Genomic DNA, 18,540 nt, shown 5'->3' with positions numbered 1-18,540 from the left:
TGAACCCATTCTCTAATATTAATAATATCTTGAACAGAGGAAACCTCTCCATCCTTTTCTTTCCTCTTTCCTTCCATTTCTTTTTTCTTTCCCTTTTTGATAAATATTTACTGAGCCCCTGGTAAGACAGATGGAAATTCCCTGAGTAAACTCAGGTCAAAGAGCCTGGCACCAAAGCATATCAGCTGAACAAGTTACTTGACCTCACCAGGCCTGTTTCTTCACCTGCAATATTGTCACGATGAGCCCCGTATGAAATAATACACATAAAGCTTTTAGTGAAGGCCGTGCCACACAGTGAGAAAATAAATATTAGATCCCCGTATCTCCCCGGAGCAGACAGCGTTACATAGTGCTGAAAACCCAAGTAATTGAAGAACAAACCATGGCCAGAAATGCAGGCCTTGGAGAGCAGGGAATGAGGGAGGGACGGAGAATGGATCCAAACACGCCTGGAGAGAGCATAGACCACACAGGGAGAAAGGGGGAATGTTACTGTTTTCGGATTAGGAAGTAGAACAGCATAGTGACTAAGAGTTTGTGTCCTGGGAGACACACTCCCTGGATTAGAACCTTGGTTCTGAAATTTACTAGCTGTGTTCTGCGATGCTGGGCAATTATTTAACCATCCCGTGTCACAGTTTCCTCCTTACAAAATGGAAACAGTGATAGCCTCTAGCCTCTTATTTGGAAGAATAAACCAGCTCAAACCTGTTAAGAGGAGGACATGCCTGGTGCATTAGAAGAGCTTCGTAATTAGCCTGACCAGGCAGTGGTGCAGTGGATAGAGCTTCGAACTGGGATGCAGAGGACCCAGGTCGAGACCCCGAGGTCGCCAGGTTGAGCGCGAGCTCATCTGGCTTGAGCAAAAGCCCACCAGCTTGAACCCAAGGTCACTGGCTCCACCAAGGGGTTACTCGGTCTGCTGAAGGCCCGCGGTCAAGGCACATATGAGAAAGCAATCAATGAACAACTAAGGTGTTGCAACGCGCAATGAAAAACTAATGATTGATGCTTCTCATCTCTCTCTGTTCCTGTCTGTCTGTCCCTGTCTATCCCTCTCTCTGACTCACTCTCTGTCTCTGTAATAAATAAATAAATAAATAAATAAATAAATAAATAAATAAATTTAAAGAAAGAAGAAGAAAAAAAAAGAAGAGCTTCGTAAGTAAAAGCTGCTGTGATCATTTTTCAACCTAATTCCCTGGATCCTCCAGTGAGGCCCTTGTTCCTGGGAAAAGTAAGTGGCACATTGTTGTCTTGAGTGGGAGGTGCATCAAGCATGCTCCTAAATTCTTTTTTATTTTTTTTAGATTTTATTTATTCATTTTAGAGAGAGGAGAGAGAGACAGGGAGAAGGAGAGAGAGAAGTGGGAGGAGCAGGAAGCATCAACTCCCATATGTGCCTTGACCGAGCAAGCCCAGGGTTTTGGACCCAGGCCCTCAGCGGTCCAGGTTGATGCTCTGTCCACTGCGCCCCCACAGGCCAGGCCTCAAGCAAGCTCCTAGAAATGCTCCCCTGGGGACTTTGCGTTTCCCCTGTGAAGCTGACACTTAACGAAGTTCAGATCAGGTTCCTTTGTTAAAACTGAGAGGTGGGCTTCAGCCTGCAGTTCCCAAGTTTTGCTGCAAGTTAGAATCATGGGGGGGGGGCTTTTAAAAGGACTGATGCCCCTATGGCACCCTTAGCAGTGAAATAAGAATGTCTGGACACAGTGGCCAGGCATTAGCGTCTTTTAAGGGTCCTGACAAATCTGAGCACCCACTGGCTCAACAGACTCTCTTCCCTTCTGTGTTGAGGGTGCTGAATAAGTTGAAGCTTTATATCTGGGAAAGTTTCTTTCTTTCTTTTCTTTTTTTTTAAGTAATGTGTATAAAACTGTGAAAGTAACAAGGCAGTCCTAAAGTAAAATGCTTTTCGGACTGTCAGTAGTGACCTCTGGTGGTGCAAGAACCTATAATAACCTGATTTTCCTGCAGGAAACGCTGTTGACACAGGGAAAAGGGTCAGTGAGCCCCTCCTCTGCCCCGCACCCTCCACGGCACACATACACCATCCAGAAAGGGAAACTGAGGCCTAGAAGAGGAAGTGGACCAAGATCACAAAAGGACCCTTGACAGCCGACAGCTGGGGAGCCGGAACTAGCCTGGTCTCCAACTTCCTCTTCCTGTCTGGGGGCCTTCCCCCACAGTCGTCTCCCCTTCTCAGCCCCCCGTAGTGAGCACCCCCAGTGTGCACCAGTAGCTTCTGGTTCTCCTCCTAGCTCCTAACCACGACCTGGATTCCTGCAGGTCCTAACACGGGCCGTCACTGACCCTAGTGGGAAGTGTCCCGGAGGACTGAGGTCTCCCCTCCCCCCTGCCTTCCAGCTGGTTGTCCCCTGTGCCCTAGAAGGTCAAGGTTGGATTGCCAGCTAGGGAAGTCTGGCCCACTGGGCCTCCTGGTTAAGGAACACCGCCTCCATTTTACAAGCGAAGGGAAGAAGGCCCCATGAAAGGGACTGCTTGGCACATCCTTCTTGTCACACTCCTTCCCTCTGTCCTGAATCCGAGGGGTTTCCTGGCAAGCGGGGAAACTGAGGCCCAGGTACAGAGCTGTCCCCGTCCAGGCAGGCTCCTGAGAGCCCAGCGCTGGCCTGTCTCACCGGCGCTGCCCCGGCACTGGGGGTGGGGGTGACATGCTCAATAGGAGGTAAGGATGAACGTGCCAGAGGACAAGGGAGAAGTGTGGGACGGTAGGGTCTGAAGGAAGACACTGGGATGCCGGTGTGGGAGGGGCGAGGCGAGGACTTCGGGACTAGCGGGTGGGGTGGGGTGGAGCTGATTCTAGCACGAGGACTCCTGGAGGGGAGCCCCTGAAGCAGAAGTGGGGGGCACTGAGGACTGCAGCTCAGGAGCAAGGGAGACTGTAGCCCCGCTTGGGTGGCTTCCTCGGAAACACACCGAGAGCGGCCAGCCACTCCACCGCCCCGCCTCGCCTAACAGGGCAGACGCCCCAGGGCCACCGCAGGCATGACTTCCACCATCCTGGACCTCTGGGCACCAGAAGGCCTGCCCAGCCAGTGTGAGCTGAAGACCTGGGCCAGAGAGACCTGCCCCCTCCCGATTCCTCCACGTCTTATAACTTCTAATGACATCGTGATCTGATGAGTTGTGGCAAATATATAAATGTAATGTGCCCAATCGTCCTCCTTTAGGGAGGACAGTCCTTCTTTTGTAAGTTCCATCCTCCCTCTAAAAGTGTCCTCCTACATGTCCTCCTTTTTGATATTGGAAGACTCATCTGTAAATGTCCATATTCGATCAATGTAGAGTCAATCCAATGCATGTGATATGATGTATTTGTATCTAAATGAGTACTTTTTTCTTACAGTTATTATTAAAAATAAATAGGCATGTAAGCATAATGACAATATAAAATATTACAAATGTTTTTATTATGCATTTATATTATACTGTATTATTGTTGCAATGAATAAAATATTTACGATATAGTTTTCTTCAATTTATTTTTGTCCTTTTCATGGTAAAAAAGTTGGTCACCTTAATAAACGAGGCTTGCCAAACACCTCGGTTAATCTCTGCACATCTCTTTAGAGAAAAGTGTCCCGATAGCTGGTGAAGCCCCCGGCCCCCTGGCTTTCAGGGAAACACAGCGCTGGATGAATAACATGGTTTCCCCGAGGATTCTGTGACTGTGAACAGGCTCCAACTCCGCGTGCCCAACTCTGCAGGCACACGGCCCACCAGAGCCTGGAACTCGACGTCCCGCCAAGCAGGCAGGCACGTGCCGTCACCCCCAGACCTGGATTCTTGCAGCCAAAATGCAGGTGGGAGGGACTATTACTCCTCCCTCTACCTCTTAATCGAGGGTGTCTCTGGGCTCCCTGAGGATAGGATTTATTTCTTCCAGAGGTTACACCAGGGGTCCCCAAACTACGGCCCCCGCAGGCCGCATGCAACCCCCTGAGGCCATTTATCCAGCCCCCCCCCGCCGCACTTCCGGAAGGGGCACCTCTTTCATTGGTGGTCAGTGAGAGGAGCACATTGACCATCTCATTAGCCAAAAGCAGGCCTATAGTTCCCATTGAAATACTGGTCAGTTTGTTGATTTAAATTTCCTTGTTCTTTATTTTAAATATTGTATTTGTTCCCGTTTTGTTTTTTTACTTTAAAATAAGATATGTGCAGTGTGCATAGGGATTTGTTCATAGTTTTTTTTTATAGTCTGGCCCTCCAACGGTCTGAGGGACAGTGAACTGGCTGCCTGTGTAAAAAGTTTGGGGACCCCTGGGTTACACCCTGGGAAGGGCTAACAAGCAAACTGACAAAACAGCCTGGGTCAAAGGGTCTGTGTTTTCATTGCTGCATTCTACAAGAGCTTGTGGGTGGGGGAGGTTTTCTTAGAAGGATCAGTATGTAGAAGCCTCGCGAGGGATATGGCCAAGGCCAAGGTCCCTGGGGAGGTGTTGTCCACAGGCCTAGAAAACAGAGCAGAGTTAATCAGTAGAACGTCGTTATTTTGTGAGGAGAGAGGTGAGATTGAGGAGGTTAAGGACCACCTAAAGCAGGATTGAGAAATGGAGACGTCATCCCCAGGGCAGAATGTAGATATTAGTGATAGGTGAAATGGCTCCTCAGCCACCATCTTTCTTAAGAACAATGCAGGCCTGAAGGAGGCGGAAGGACTGGCTTACTCAGTAATCCAGCTCAGACCTCCGTTGCAGCTGGATGCTGAGAAGGGACGATTGGATCAGGGCACAGACAATTTTAAGAAACTGTGGCACCACACCCAACCACAAACAGAAGTTTTCTTGCAGCTGCCTTTCCCCAAGTCCCTTCCACGAATCCATATAACCCCTGCCCCATCCCTCCCTCGGGCTGACACCCTTTGCTGGTCTCAGCCTGCCTGCACCCAGGCGCTTTTAAAATAAAATGTCCTTGTGGAACACTCTAGCAGGCGTCCCCAAATTACGGCCCCCGGGCCGCATGCAGCCCCCTGAGGCCATTTACCCGGCCCCCCCACCGCACTTCCGGAAGGGCCACCTCTTTCATTGGTCAGTGAGAGGACCATTGTATGTGGCAGCCCTCCAACGGTCTGAGGGACAGTGAACTGGCCCTTTGTGTAAAAAGTTTGGGGACCCCTGCTAGCCTCATGTTTTTGTTTTCAGCCCAGATTTCTGCCTTTCAGGGGTAGTCAACCTTTTTATAAAAACCGCCCACTTTTGCAGTGCTGGTCAACCTGGTCCCTCCCACCCACTCATGGGCATTCCAGCTTTCATGGTGGGCGGTAGCAGAGCAACCAAATGGCCCCACTATTGGCCCACCATGAATTCTGGAACTCCCACTAGTGGGCAGGCGGAACCACGTTGACCAACACTGCAAAAGTGGGCGGTTTTTATAAAAAGGTTGACAACCCCTGCTAGGCAGTAGCATTCCCTGCTCTGTATCAGGTTTTAGAATAATTTGATTCCATTGTGAAGCTGATTTGTAGCAGTCAAGAATTCATGGCGAGAAATTATAGTGGTCTGGGCTAGAGTAGGAGCAGTGGAGGGGGATATTATGGCAAAGAGCAATCTCTAAGAGATAGGCAAGAAAAAGAGTGGTTCCTGGTTGCCTGGGAATGCTGGATTGCTTTACCCCCCCCCCCCCCCGTGGGTATGGTGGTGCCATTGTCTTGATAAAGTAATTCGTACCCCTGTGCCTGAACATTGTTACACAATGATGTCCTTATCTATAAATAATCTCGATCTAAAAAAAATAAACTGAAAGAGACACCTCGCCATCTATACAGGAGGTGCATGTGGAACACATCATTTGTAACATATTGATAAACAGGCAAATGTTCACGCAAATGCACGTGTTAGATGGGGAGAGCATAAGAGTCAAACTAGGAGCGAAGCTCACACTTCCCCTGACACACCGCCGGGTCTCTTCCTTTTCACTGTGTGCCCTTGGGTAGTAACCTAACCTCTCTTGGTTGAGTTTCTGAAAGGTAACTGCTTAGGCAGTATGCTTGTAATGAAGATGTGACATTTAAGTATAATCCTTGCCCTGGCCAGTTAGCTCAGTGGTAGAGTATCGTGTCGGCCCAGCATGTGTAAGTCCTGAGTTTGATTCCCAGTCAGGGCCCACAGGAGAAGCATCCATCTGCTTCTCCACCCCTCCCCCTCTCCTTCCTCTTTATCTTTCTCTTCCCCTCCCGCAGCCAAGGCTCCACTGGAGCAAATTTGGCCCCGGGCGCTGAGGACGGCTTCATGGCCTCCACCTCAGGTGCTAGAATGGCTCCTGTTGCAATCAAGCGACACCCCAAATGGGCAGAGCATTGCCCCCTGGTAAGCATGCTGGGTGGATCCCAGTTGGGTGCATGCGGGAGTCTGTCTCTCTGCCTCCTTGCTTCTCATTTCAGAAAAATACAAAAAAAAAAAAAGTATGACCCTTAAGTACTAAAGCATTTTTACTGTTTGTCTTTGGGTGATGGCACCGGGAGATGAGAGATGCTGCGTAAGGAGAGAGGAACCCTGCACGATAATTTAAAGTGAAGTAGATGCCCTGGCCAGTTGGCTCAGTGGTAGAGCGTCAGCCTGGCGTGCAGGAGTCCCGGGTTCGATTCCCGGCCAGGGCACACAGGAGAAGCGCCCATCTGCTTCTCCACCCCTCCCCCTCTCCTTCCTCTCTGTCTCTCTCTTCCCCTCCCGCAGCGAGGCTCCATTGGAGCAAAGATGGCCTGGGCGCTGAGGATGGCTCTGTGGCCTCTGCCTCAGGCGCTAGGATGGCTCTGGATGCAACAGAGCGATGCCCCAGAGGGGCAGAGCATCGCCCCCTGGTGGGCATGCCGGGTGGATCCCGGTCGGGCGCATGTGGGGAGCCGTTTCCAGCTTCGGAAAAATGAAAAAAATAAAAATAAAAAAAATAAATAAAGTGAAGTAGAGAGAAACATTGAAGCTTGCTGTGGTAGTCTTCTTGTTTTGTTTTGGATTTTTGTTTCATATTTTAGTTATAGTTTGTTTGGGGCAGAGACAATACCCGTTAAGGAAGATTCTTGCTCAGTGTAGCATAGATTGTAAAGGACTACTGGGACGGCTGGTGGACAGCAAGGCAACCCCTTGACTAATTAACGTTTAAAAAAAGCATATCAAGGCTTCATGTTTAGAAAATATTAATCCTCTTGTTACTTTTGTAGGCCACCTCAGATTCTATATTGAATTCTATATTCTTTCTGCATTTTGATGGATAAAATATCATTTGTTCTATACAGTCTTGCATTAGACATCTTTTTAACCAAAATAAACACTGTGTTATCTTTAGAATGGTCTTCATCTCTGTGACCTGCTCCCCCACCAGCTTTGAAGACTCCTGCGAAACACCCGTTGAAATCCACTCCTCTTTGCCCTCCGGCTTAGCTGCGACCTTGTCCATGAAGCCTCTGAATACCTTTCCCCTAGTTTCCAGGACACAGTGTTTATCTCTCTTACGCTATTCTGTTCTCTCCCCTGCAGTTTAGTGATTTGTATCTCTTTCTGTACACCTTCCTGCTTTATAAGAATGCAAGACATGCATTCTTTTCTTTTGTATATTGAGAGGGCATATATTACCCATATTTTATATTGACTTAATGGCCATGTACTATTCAATTTTTTTTCTTTTTTTTCTTTTAAAGCTGGAAACGGGGAGAGACAGTCAGACAGACTCCCACATGCGCCCGACCGGGATCCACCCGGCACGCCCACCAAGGGCTACGCTCTGCCCACCAGGGGGCGATGCTCTGCCCCTCCGGGGCGTTGCTCTGCCCCTCTGGGGCGTTGCTCTGCCGTGACCAGAGCCACTCCAGCGCCTGGGGCAGAGGCCAAGGAGCCATCCCCAGCGCCCGAGCCATCTTTGCTCCAATGGAGCCTTGGCTGCGGGAGGGGAAGAGAGAGACAGAGAGGAAGGAGGGGGGGGGGGTGGAGAAGCAAATGGGCGCTTCTCCTGTGTGCCCTGGCTGGGAATCGAACCTGGGTCCCCCGCACGCCAGGCCGACGCTCTACCGCTGAGCCAACTGGCCAGGGCCTCTTTGTAGTTTTTAAAACTTCCTAAAGAACCATTTAAAATGGCAAGTTTAATCTTAATTTTAGAGTTAGCATAGGTATGGTTGCAGGATGCATTAGTTTGGTGAATTGTAATAATACTAAAAATTGATTTGCTAATACAATATAGTTTAAACATTAAAAATTGTTTTTGATAATATCGAAAGTACATTTTAGAGTTGAAGTTTTGGCCTTTGAATTCCCTAGCAATAGAGGAAGCAGAAAAATACACTGCTCACAAAAATGAGGGGACCAGGAAACATGCAGAAAGGCCAGTCCCTTCAGCCTTTTGTATAGTGCATTTTCACCAATGAAGTAAAAGTTGGCTTTGCATGTCATTTGCATAATCAAGCCACTTTCTTTGACTTGTCATTTGCTTTTCTGATGTTCTTGTTTACTAAAAAAGAAAAAAAAATCAAATGCTTTTTTTTATTGCTTCATATTTATTTTGAAATATCCCCTAATGAGAAACTGATATCAAAATAAACAGACAGCCAACTATATGGGAACTGATATTTTCAAACGACAGCTCAGATAAGGGCCTAATATCCAAAATTTACAAAGAACTCATAAAACTCAACAACAAACAAACAAACAAACAATCCAATAAAAAAATGGGAAGAGGACATGAACAGACACTTCTCCCAGGAAGAGATACAAATGGCCAACAGATATATGAAAAGATGCTCAGCTTCATTAGTTATTAGAGAAATGCAAATCAAAACTACAATGAGATACCACCTCACTCCTGTTAGATTAGCTATTATCAACAAGACGGGTAATAGCAAATGTTGGAGAGGCTGTGGAGAAAAAGGAACCCTCATTCACTGTTGGTGGGACTGTAAAGTAGTACAACCATTATGGAGGAAAGTATGGTGGTTCCTCAAAAAACTACAAATAGAACTACCTTATGACCCAGCAATCCCTCTACTGGGTATATACCCCAAAACCTCAGAAACATTGATACGTGAAGACACATGTAGCCCCATGTTCATTGCAGCACTGTTCACAGTGGCCAAGACATGGAAACAACCAAAAAGCCCTTCAATAGAAGACTGGATAAAGAAGATGTGGCACATATACACTATGGAATACTACTCAGCCATAAGAAATGATGACATCGGATCATTTACAGCAAAATGGTGGGATCTTGATAACATTATAAGGAGTGAAATAAGTAAATCAGAAAAAAACAAGAACTACATGATTCCATACATTGGTGGAACATAAAAATGAGACTAAGAGACATGGACAAGAGTGTGGTGGTTACCAAGGGTGGGGGGGGAGGGAGGACATGGGAGGGAGGGAGGGAGAGAGTTAGGGGGAGGGGGAGGGGCACAGAGAACTAGATAGAGGGTGACAGAGGACAATCTGACTTTGGGCGAGGGGTTTGCAAAATAATTTGATGACAAAATAACCTAGACATGTTTTCTTCGAATATATGTACCCTGATTTATTAATGTCATCCCATTACCATTAATAAAAATTTATTTAAAAAAAAAAAAAAAAAGAAATATCCCCTAATGTTTCTGAGCTATATATTTACCAATCCTTTTATATTTATTAAAATAGGAAGAACTTTGGCTATGGCTGTGTCATGAACCCTAAATAATTCCGTGTGGTCCAGGGCAGTGCTTCCCTGAAGCTGGGAAAGGATCCTGAGCAGGAAGCAAAAGAGGGGGCTGGTTCCCTGCAGGCCTGATGCTTCAGTGACTCTGGTCTCCTGCCATGTAGGAGCGCTCAGTGAGCCAGGGCCGCACGGAGGAGGACAGGCTTATCTCCTGGGAAAGGCCTGTGTAATCTGGAACACCAGAGATATCTCTGAGCGGGAGTAGGGGCCCCAGGGCCTCCTGGTTCTTGATGAAATAACTCAGTCTGTCCCAAGGCCGAGTATCTGGGAAAATGACCGGCTCTGGAAACAGTGTTGCTCTGCTATGTGGGAATAACCCTACTGGTGAGTAACAGAAAGTGTCTCCATCAACAGTCTTCCTTGTTACGTGCCAGAGGACTCATCGGATAAAAACGTCATTTCAACAGTAATAGGAATAATAGGAATGAGAACATCATTGACTGCTTGCCTCAAGCCAGCCACTTGATCTTCATTATATTTAAGAAGAATTTTATTTTGCATTTGTTCTACGTTACTGCCAAGCTGTGGTTTGTACCCGGGGAAGCTGCCCCTGAATTAGGTGGAGGTCCTAGTTAAGTGTGAGAAACTTCCATTGTAAATAATTTAGTCACAGAAGATTTTATCTTCTATCATTTCCTTTGCCTTGTTTTTAGTTTAAAAAACAGTTCAGAAATATATTATATCAATGTTAAATTTCCCGATTTTGATCATTGTGCTGTGATTAAGAACAGTGTTAAAATAAATGGTGTCAAAATGAGGAAACTTTTTGCATGGCTTTTTGCAAAGTTTTCTGTAAGTTAATTAAAACCAGAAAGTTGGAAAACTTCATAATCTCCTTACCGAAATTTATATCTTTTATTTTCTCATAGCAAAATCATACTATGTGTTTGCTATAGAGAACACTTTACATGCACTTAAGCAAAAAAACTCCCAGAAAATGAAAATTCCCTAATTCAGCCAGCTACAGGTACTGCTGTAAACATCTAGTCTAAATGTATTGAGCTAGATGTGGATGCGGATGTAGAGTAGGTATTCATTTCAGTCAGTGAGTCTATTTGCAAAGATAGAATTTAATATTTTATTGAACTAATGTGTCTTAAACCTTCAGGTTACCTAATGGGAAGTAACGTAATATAGCCACTTCCCAGTACTTCAGTCCTTTTAAGATTTAAAGTCAATTAAATTCAGGTTTCCAGTTCAGCCTTCTTTTTCTTACCCTGGAGGGAGCGATGGCTGTGTCACCCTTGAGGCACCAGCCTCTTGCTTCTGCTCACTCTCACTAGAACCGTGAACTACTGAAAGCCCCCCGCCCATATACAGTGCTGGAGACTGCCTGGGGACTTCCTTAGGCTTGGCCAGGCTACCATGGGATCCCTTCACTGAGCCACCTGACTAGCCTTTCCTCCTTTAAGTGCCCGGGCACATTTCTGGTCTCCGAGGCTCTCTTTCTGAGATCTGCAGGATTTTGAAGCCACTCTCCAAAAAAAACGAGGTACAGCTTCCGTTTCTTGTGGGATCTCCAGAAACTTGGCTAGGCTATGTGTCATCTGTCCTTTGTGCTGCTTGGCCCGATGTCTTGGCATTTCAGGACCTTTCCCTAAGATCCACTTGGAGATTTACTCTGTGAAAATTCCCCTCCTTCATTGAGCGTCGTCTCTGTGTTCTTCAGAGTGAAGGAAGCAAACAAACAAGCTCTTCCAGCATCCTGTGTTCTTCCAGAATCTACTAGTTATGGCGTACACTGGGAGGTTTTTATATTGAAGGCAGACTTTTGGAAATTCAAATACTTTATGTATTTTGCTTATGGCCAAGAGCTTCAAAACTCTATTTTGTGAGTCAACTATAAAACTTTTTTTTTGAGACAGCTGTGAAAATTTGATAATGGACTATTAGAAGACACTAGGGATTGATTTATTATTAATTTTGTTGGATGTGAAAATATGCAAAGTTTTTAGAGAAGAAAGTGGAGGCTGTTATAGACAGGAATGGGAGGCAGGGGACAGATGATAAGCCATACATACCGTTCTTTCATTTTGTGCTCACAGCAGCGAACAGGGGACACGATTAATCTGTGTACAGTGGGGGAGGATGAGAAAGAGTGTTTGGGATGGCAGGTGGTGGCTGGAGGAATGTTTTAGTCTTTCCCCACCATCAGCACCCATATTGAAATCAATCCATGAACCCCGTTGGTTCTCTTCATTTCATCACCTCCCCATGTTCCAGGCCACCAATGTGACTTACCTGGACACACTGTTTCCTAATTATCACCTAAGCAGTCTGTTCCTGTTTCCTAACCATTCTCCACAGAACTGCCAGAATGCCTTTTGTAAAACCTAATTCAGACGGTCAACCTCCTGCTTAACACCTTCAGTGGCTTTCTACTGTGCGTAGTGGAATGCAAACTCTGCCCTAGGCCCTCGGTTTCTGTGTAATCGGCCGTCATCCACCTCCCGCCCTCCGAGTGCCTCTCTTCTCCTCACACACCTGTTCAACACACACCTCACTCTCTGGTTCCCCTTGTCTTTTTTCAGTTACACATGTTCATTTCTCAGAATACACTATCTACTGGGATAGCCTTTGTAAAGCCAGTAGCCAGGGCCAGGGCCACCACTACAGCAGCCCGGCCCATGCAGGTTCGCATTGGATTCGGACAGTCGGTAAAGAAACAACGGAGCCAAAAACTGATAGGCCATTTTCTTTAATCCTAGTTTGCACCCGGCAGGCAAGTAAAAACACACACTGGGCTCCAAAACCCACTCACATTCAGTGCTCACAAAGCCACTGACTTATCCGAGTTTCCTAGAATCAAAGGTTTCTAGCTCACCAGCCTTATTCTCTTCAGTTCCCCATCTCCTTCCTTCTCTCTACACAAACTCGACACAAACTGGCATCTCACTCAGCACTCCGCCATCTTGGCTGCTTCTGCTGGCCACATGGCCTCTTTCTGCTCTCTGCTCTGCTCCCTCTGCTCTCTCATGCTAATCATCCCAGGAACCAAGAGAGCAAGCTCCCGTTCAGCCCTCATTTTATAGTGTAGAAATCCAAACCTTTAATTCAATATACAAAACAGGGAAGTCTCTAATACAAAGTCACTTCTCTAAGGCATGATTGGATTGTACCGCCCTACATCAAAAAGGGTAGGAAAGGCTTAATCCCAAAACCAAGCCCCAGGCTACAACGATCCTGCCTGCCCACAGAAACACACATTAATATCACCTGGGCAATGGCCTCCAAGTGGGCAGCGGCGCCATCTTTAACAAAGTGAGCATAATACATTTTATCTGCTCAACACCTTGTTGTAACATTTTAATCAAACTAGTACAAACTGCACCCATACTTTTGTGTGTGACAGAGACAGAGAGAGGGACAGATAGGGACAGACAGACAGGAAGGGAGAGAGATGAGAAGGATCAATTCTTCGTTACGGCACCTTAGTTGCTTATTGATTGCTTTCTCATATGTGCCTTGACCTGGAGGTCTACAGCAGAGCAAGCGATCCCTTGCTCAAGCCAGCGACCTTGGGTCCAAGCTGGTGAGCCTTGCTCAAACCAGATGAGCCATGCTCAAGCTGTCAACCTTGGGGTTTTGAACCTGGGTCCTCCGCATCCCAGTCTGATGCTTTATCCACTGCGCATCTGCCTGGTCAGGCTAAACTGTACCTGTTTTAAAAATAAAAAAAGGATGATTCAGTGAAAAGAGTGTTCAACAGCTAGATCTGGGATGTAAAATAGTGACAAGATGGACAAAATTGCTGACTTTAAATAGCAAATTTTTAGCTTAGTTCGATCTGGATTCTTTTACGATGGGACAGGAATGGTTATTACACATAGGTCTCAGGTCTCGCATTTTCACGTTTGGAATTTCATCTTTCAATCTAATAAGCACAGCTTTATTAATTTTACACTCAAATAGTTTTTAATCTGGGTGTTTTCTGGCATATATTTCAAGACTTTATTTAGAGTCTGCCAAAAATGGAACTCTATTGCCATATTTGCCTCCTAATACTTACAGAGGAGAGTAAAATAATTTAAAATAGTTTGAATGCCTCTTCATCTTCTGTTTAGTAAAACAAAGGAAAAAATTGCTGCCCAATTGATTTCTCATTCCACTACTGGTTCCTGTTTACAGATCACAAGAGGGAAGAAAATGAACAAATGCCTCTTGAAAAAATGGTTTCATAGACAACCGCCAGGAAACAGCACGGCCAGTAGCTTCAGGTTCTGAGGGAGAACAGTGTGGAATGAAGAAGATAAACTGAAGAGAAAGAGGATGGGTGGCATCAGGAGGCCTCTGCAAGCTGATGGCAAGACAGAGCAAAACAGCGGGGGGGTTGCTCGATTCTATAGTCATATACTAATAAGGAAGTCTCTGATACAGTCACACATCTCCAAGGCAACCCAAGAATTCTCCCAAGAGCAGAAACCCTCCACCTAGCATAACTGAAATCAACCAACATCTGAACAAACAAGGGGTGAGAGAAAGGACATGTAAATTGCTTCTAGCAACTTAAGCAAGCAGTGAAGTGGGGGATGGGATGAGTGCAAATACTAGGCTTCATAGTCAATATGGAGGTGTGTGTGTGTCTGTGTGTGGGGGTACTTAGCCTTTAGCAACCTAACCAAGCAAGTATGGTGGGTGCTGGCAGCCTGTCAGCTTACTACCAGTCCCCCCACACCTCTGTCCTCCAAAAATCTAAACTGCAAGGATCCTGTTGGCTTGCGGTCCCCAACAGACAGCTTTCACACTCCGATGAGCTATGAGCGAAGTGTAAAATGGATCACTCTGTGAAGGGCCAGTGTCAATAGGGATCACATTCACAAATACATTTCCCCTTTGATATTGCAATTCTCTTTTGCAAGTTGGGGGGGGGCGGCAAAGAGATCACTGCCAGCACGAGAGCTCCCGGGGAGGGGGTGTGTGTGGGGAGGGGTGTGTGTGGGGAGGGCGTGTATGGGGAGGGCGTGTGTGGGGGGAGGGTGTGCGTGTGTGGGGAGGGGGTGTGTGCAGGGGCGTGTGGGGAGGGCATGTGTGGGGAGGGGGTGTGTGGGGGGAGGGTGTGTGTGTGTGGGGAGGGGGCGTGTGTGGGGAGGGGGTGTGGGGGACGGGGTGTGTGGTGGTGTGTGTGGGGAGGGGGTGTATGGGGAGGGGTGTGTGTGTGGGGGGGGCTTCCAACCCTCCTGCTGCTGCTGCACCAGCATAGAGACTGCTGAGTGGCTGAGCCCCCAGGCGGAGGACGGGCCCTGCCAGCCTCCCCGCTGTGTCTGAGCTTCGGCTCCAAGACCAGAGGGAAGCAGGCTTCCCGCAGGGGCGGCTGGAACCTAGGGGGAAACGGGGCGTGCGCCCACCGCTTTGAGCGATCACCGACAGTCAACTGCGCTGTCCCCGCAGTGTATGGCTCCCTTCTACAAGCGAGAAATATTTTCCTTAAGAAAAAGAGAAGAAAAGATGGAGGCCCTGGCCAGTAGTCCACCCACCCTACACCAAGGTGGCAGGTTCGACCCGGGTCTGGGCATATACAAGAACCCACCCTGATGCATAAATAAGTGGGGCAGCAAATGGATGTCGCCCTCCTCCTCTAAAATCAACAACAAACACCTTAATAAAAAGTGCGTGTGAGAGGGAGAAGGAGGGGTGCTCCTTAAGCCTGAGTAAGACTGGGTCTCTTCTGGACTCAGTGCCTCCTGGTCAGGCACCGGGGGTGAGACTGTTTTGAAGGCACCGCACAGGGTCAACCGCAGGGAACGCCGTGACCCGGCGGGTAAGTGGCGGGGTTCAGCAGCGGGAGGCCCCATTCCAGGGAACCGCAGAGGAGAAAGCTAGAGGCGGGGCGGGGGCGGGGCCTGAGGACGGCGCTGAGGCTCCGGGCTTGCGGGGGACAGCAGCGGCACGGGGAGTCGTTTCCCCTCAGGTGGAGGCTGCGGGCATCAACCCCACAGGCGGCCACCGCGCGTCACCTGGCAGGGCTGCGTGACTTTCCCGCGCCTCCGCCTCGGAGGCGGGGAAGAACCCGGATGAAACCACCTCGGCCGCCGCGACCCCGCCCCCAGGCTTTGGATCGCTACGTGGGGCGGAGTCGCCCTTCCTCCTTCCGTACACTGATTGGTTCGTCGTCGCAGGGCCCTCCTCGTGATTGGGCGTTCCCAGCGCCAGTCAGGAGGCGTCGGCGGTCTCTCAGACCGCGACTGGAAGGAGACGGCGCCGACGTCTAGTGAGGCTGGCGGCATCTTAGCTGGCGGCCGTGCGCTCTTCCTCTGGCGCCTGGAGCGACGGCGTCCCCCGCTTCCCGGCTGCAGGCTCTGGAAGGAGGCGTAGCGAGGCGATTCGAGGACCATCCCGGGCGCCCGAGCGTCCCCCTCGTCACCCGCCGCGCGCCATGTCCTGGATATTCGAGAGGTGAAGGGGGCGGAGGCGGCGGCAGCGGCCGGGCGGTGTCCCACGGGAACTTGACCTTCCTGGCGTCCCCTTCGCGGGTCCCGTGCGGCGTGTGCAGCAGGGGCTCGTTTTGCCGGTGGCGGCTGCTATCCCCGCGGGGGGGAACGAATGCGCCGCCGTGGCCGGCGAGGGGCGGCTCCGCGGGGAAACCTCGGTCCCGGCGGGCAGGGCAGGGCCTCGGCCTGGGGCTGTCCCTCCGCAGCCGGGGACCTGGACCTCGTACGGCGGAACACCCAGTCAGCAGGACGGGGACCGCGGTGCATGCGACACCGGGGCGGACCGCCCCGGCCCCTGGGTGGCTCCCGCGTCGCGAGCCCGGACGGACGTGCACACGCGTGTGTGCAGCGGACCGCAGAGAGGCCTGCGCGACCCGCGAGGCCGGCGCGGGGGTCGGGGCGCGGATCCGGTGTGAGGGAGCGGGGAGCCGGCCTGGAACCCCGCAGCCGACCGCCCCGTTCCCTTCCGGCAGACCCGAATGGCTCCGCCCGCGCGTCCCTGCAACCGCCTATCCTCGAAGGGACTGCGGGTATCCGTCCTCGGCCCCGGGGAGCGGGAGGCGGCCGGCCGGCCCCCCGGGGTGGCCTGGCTGGGAGGCCTGCGTGGAAGAAGGGTTCTGCCGGGAAGGAACGGGAGGGGCGGGTGCTGGGCGGACGGTCGGAACCGCGAGACGCTGCTTCCCGGGGTCGTGCCAGCGAGGGGAGACTTGCGAGGCGCTCCTTTCAGTCTCCGTGGAGAGGTTGACGTAGGGACAGTTCCGGCATCCCGTACGTTTTCACTGAGTCGGGCCCCCGAGGAAAGCGGTTTGTGGGTGCGGGCTGAGCTTCTCGTTCTCGAATGCGCGTGGGTGGAAGAGGCGTCACTGAGCAGGTGGGGTTCCGGGCGCCGTCCCCCGCTCGCTGCCATCTCCGCCTTAATTAGATAGCGGGACGGACACTGCCTTCATCTGACACACCAGTTCCCGCGGCGGGTGTCATTTGTTGGAATAACGGTGGGAGAAAACAAGGCGTGAAAACAGGGTATGGTCTTTGAGATGTGCTTGGTTAAGTTTCTTTTCCCTCCGCCTGTTTTTCTCCTTTTTCCCCCCCAACAGAGATCCTGTTTGGAAGTACTTGCAGACGGTACAGCCTGGAGGAATCCATGGAAATTTTCCACGGCTCTCATATCCCACTTTTCTACCCCGTTTTGAATCCCAAGATATTATTCCTCCAGATGACTTCCTCACTAGTGACGAAGAGCTAGACTCAGTGTTATTTGGAACTTTGAGAGGTCATGTGGTTGGACTAAGCTTTTACACAGGAGTAGTGAGTATAACCTTAGATATTAAGTTAAAATGTGATTTATGGTATTAATCTACTAGGAAATAAGAATTAGAAGGTGATATGTGTATTTAATTTTTTTTTTCTAGTCATTGGAATATACTTGGCTAAGAGATAAATATCTGACTGTATTCTTTCACATTTGTACCATACTTATACAAAACGCTTTTTTTTGTATGGTCTCATTTTTTTTTTTTTTTTGTATTTTTCTGAAGCTGGAAACGGGGAGAGACAGACAGACTCCCGCATGCCCTAGACCGGGATCCACCCGGCACGCCCACCAGGGGGCGTCGCTCTGCCACGACCAGAGCCACTCTAGCGCCTGGGGCAGAGGCCAAGGAGCCATCCCCAGCGCCAGGGCCATCTTTGCTCCAATGGAGCCTTGGCTGCGGGAAGGGAAGAGAGAGACAGAGAGGAAGGAGAGGGGGAGGGGTGGAGAAGCAGATGGGCGCTTCTCCTGTGTGCCCTGGCCGGGAATCGAACCCGGGACTTCTGCACGCCAGGCCGATGCTCTACCACTGAGCCAACCAGCCAGGGCTGATTGTGAAAAGTTTTAAACATGCATAAAAGTAAAATAATACAATAAACTCCATATACCTATGATTCAGATTTAATAGTTATCAAGATTTTTGCATGTTTGCTTCATCCTCCTTTTTGATGTGTCCTTGTATACCAAAATTCTATTACTTTACACCTATAACAAAATTAAGAACTTCTTCTTATACTTGTTTAAAAATGTATTTCTATAGTTCATTTTTTTCAATTGAGAGAGAGATAGGAGGGGGAGAGATGAGAAACATCAACTCATAGTTGAGACACCTTAGTTCATTGATTGTTTCTCATGTGCCGTGATATTTTTCATCAAATTTAGAAAGTTTTCAACTATTCCTCAAATATTCTTTATTTTTTCTCTTTTTTTTCTTTCCCTTACGAATATGCTGGTCCCAAAGGTCTCAAAGCCTCTTTATGTTTTTTACATTCTTTTTTCTTTATGTTCTTTAGACCCTATAACTGTTCTTCAGTCTATGTACATATATCCCCTATTCCCCAAGTACAGCATTTCTAGGAAACTTTGTAAACTGAAAGGGGTTAAAGC

General features: G+C 48.8%; 1 protein-coding gene across 3 annotated transcripts in view; it reads left to right on the top strand.

The window, feature by feature from the left end:
• Positions 1–15,854: 15,854 nt before the first annotated feature.
• HLTF (helicase like transcription factor) overlaps positions 15,855–18,540 on the top strand; it is a 44,421-nt gene continuing 41,735 nt past the window's right edge. For all 3 annotated transcript variants that reach the window (XM_066240853.1, XM_066240855.1, XM_066240854.1), the window contains exons 1-2: positions 15,855–16,089; positions 17,219–17,429. In XM_066240853.1, coding sequence (XP_066096950.1) covers positions 16,070–16,089; positions 17,219–17,429 — 231 coding nt within the window. In that variant the 5' untranslated portion in view covers positions 15,855–16,069. The remainder of the gene's footprint in view (positions 16,090–17,218; positions 17,430–18,540) is intronic.

This window comes from Saccopteryx bilineata, chromosome 8, assembly GCF_036850765.1.
Source record: "Saccopteryx bilineata isolate mSacBil1 chromosome 8, mSacBil1_pri_phased_curated, whole genome shotgun sequence".
In the NCBI taxonomy this organism is placed as follows: domain Eukaryota; kingdom Metazoa; phylum Chordata; class Mammalia; order Chiroptera; family Emballonuridae; genus Saccopteryx; species Saccopteryx bilineata.
Note: the sequence above shows the minus strand (reverse complement) of the source record. Positions and strands in the feature narration are given on the sequence as shown.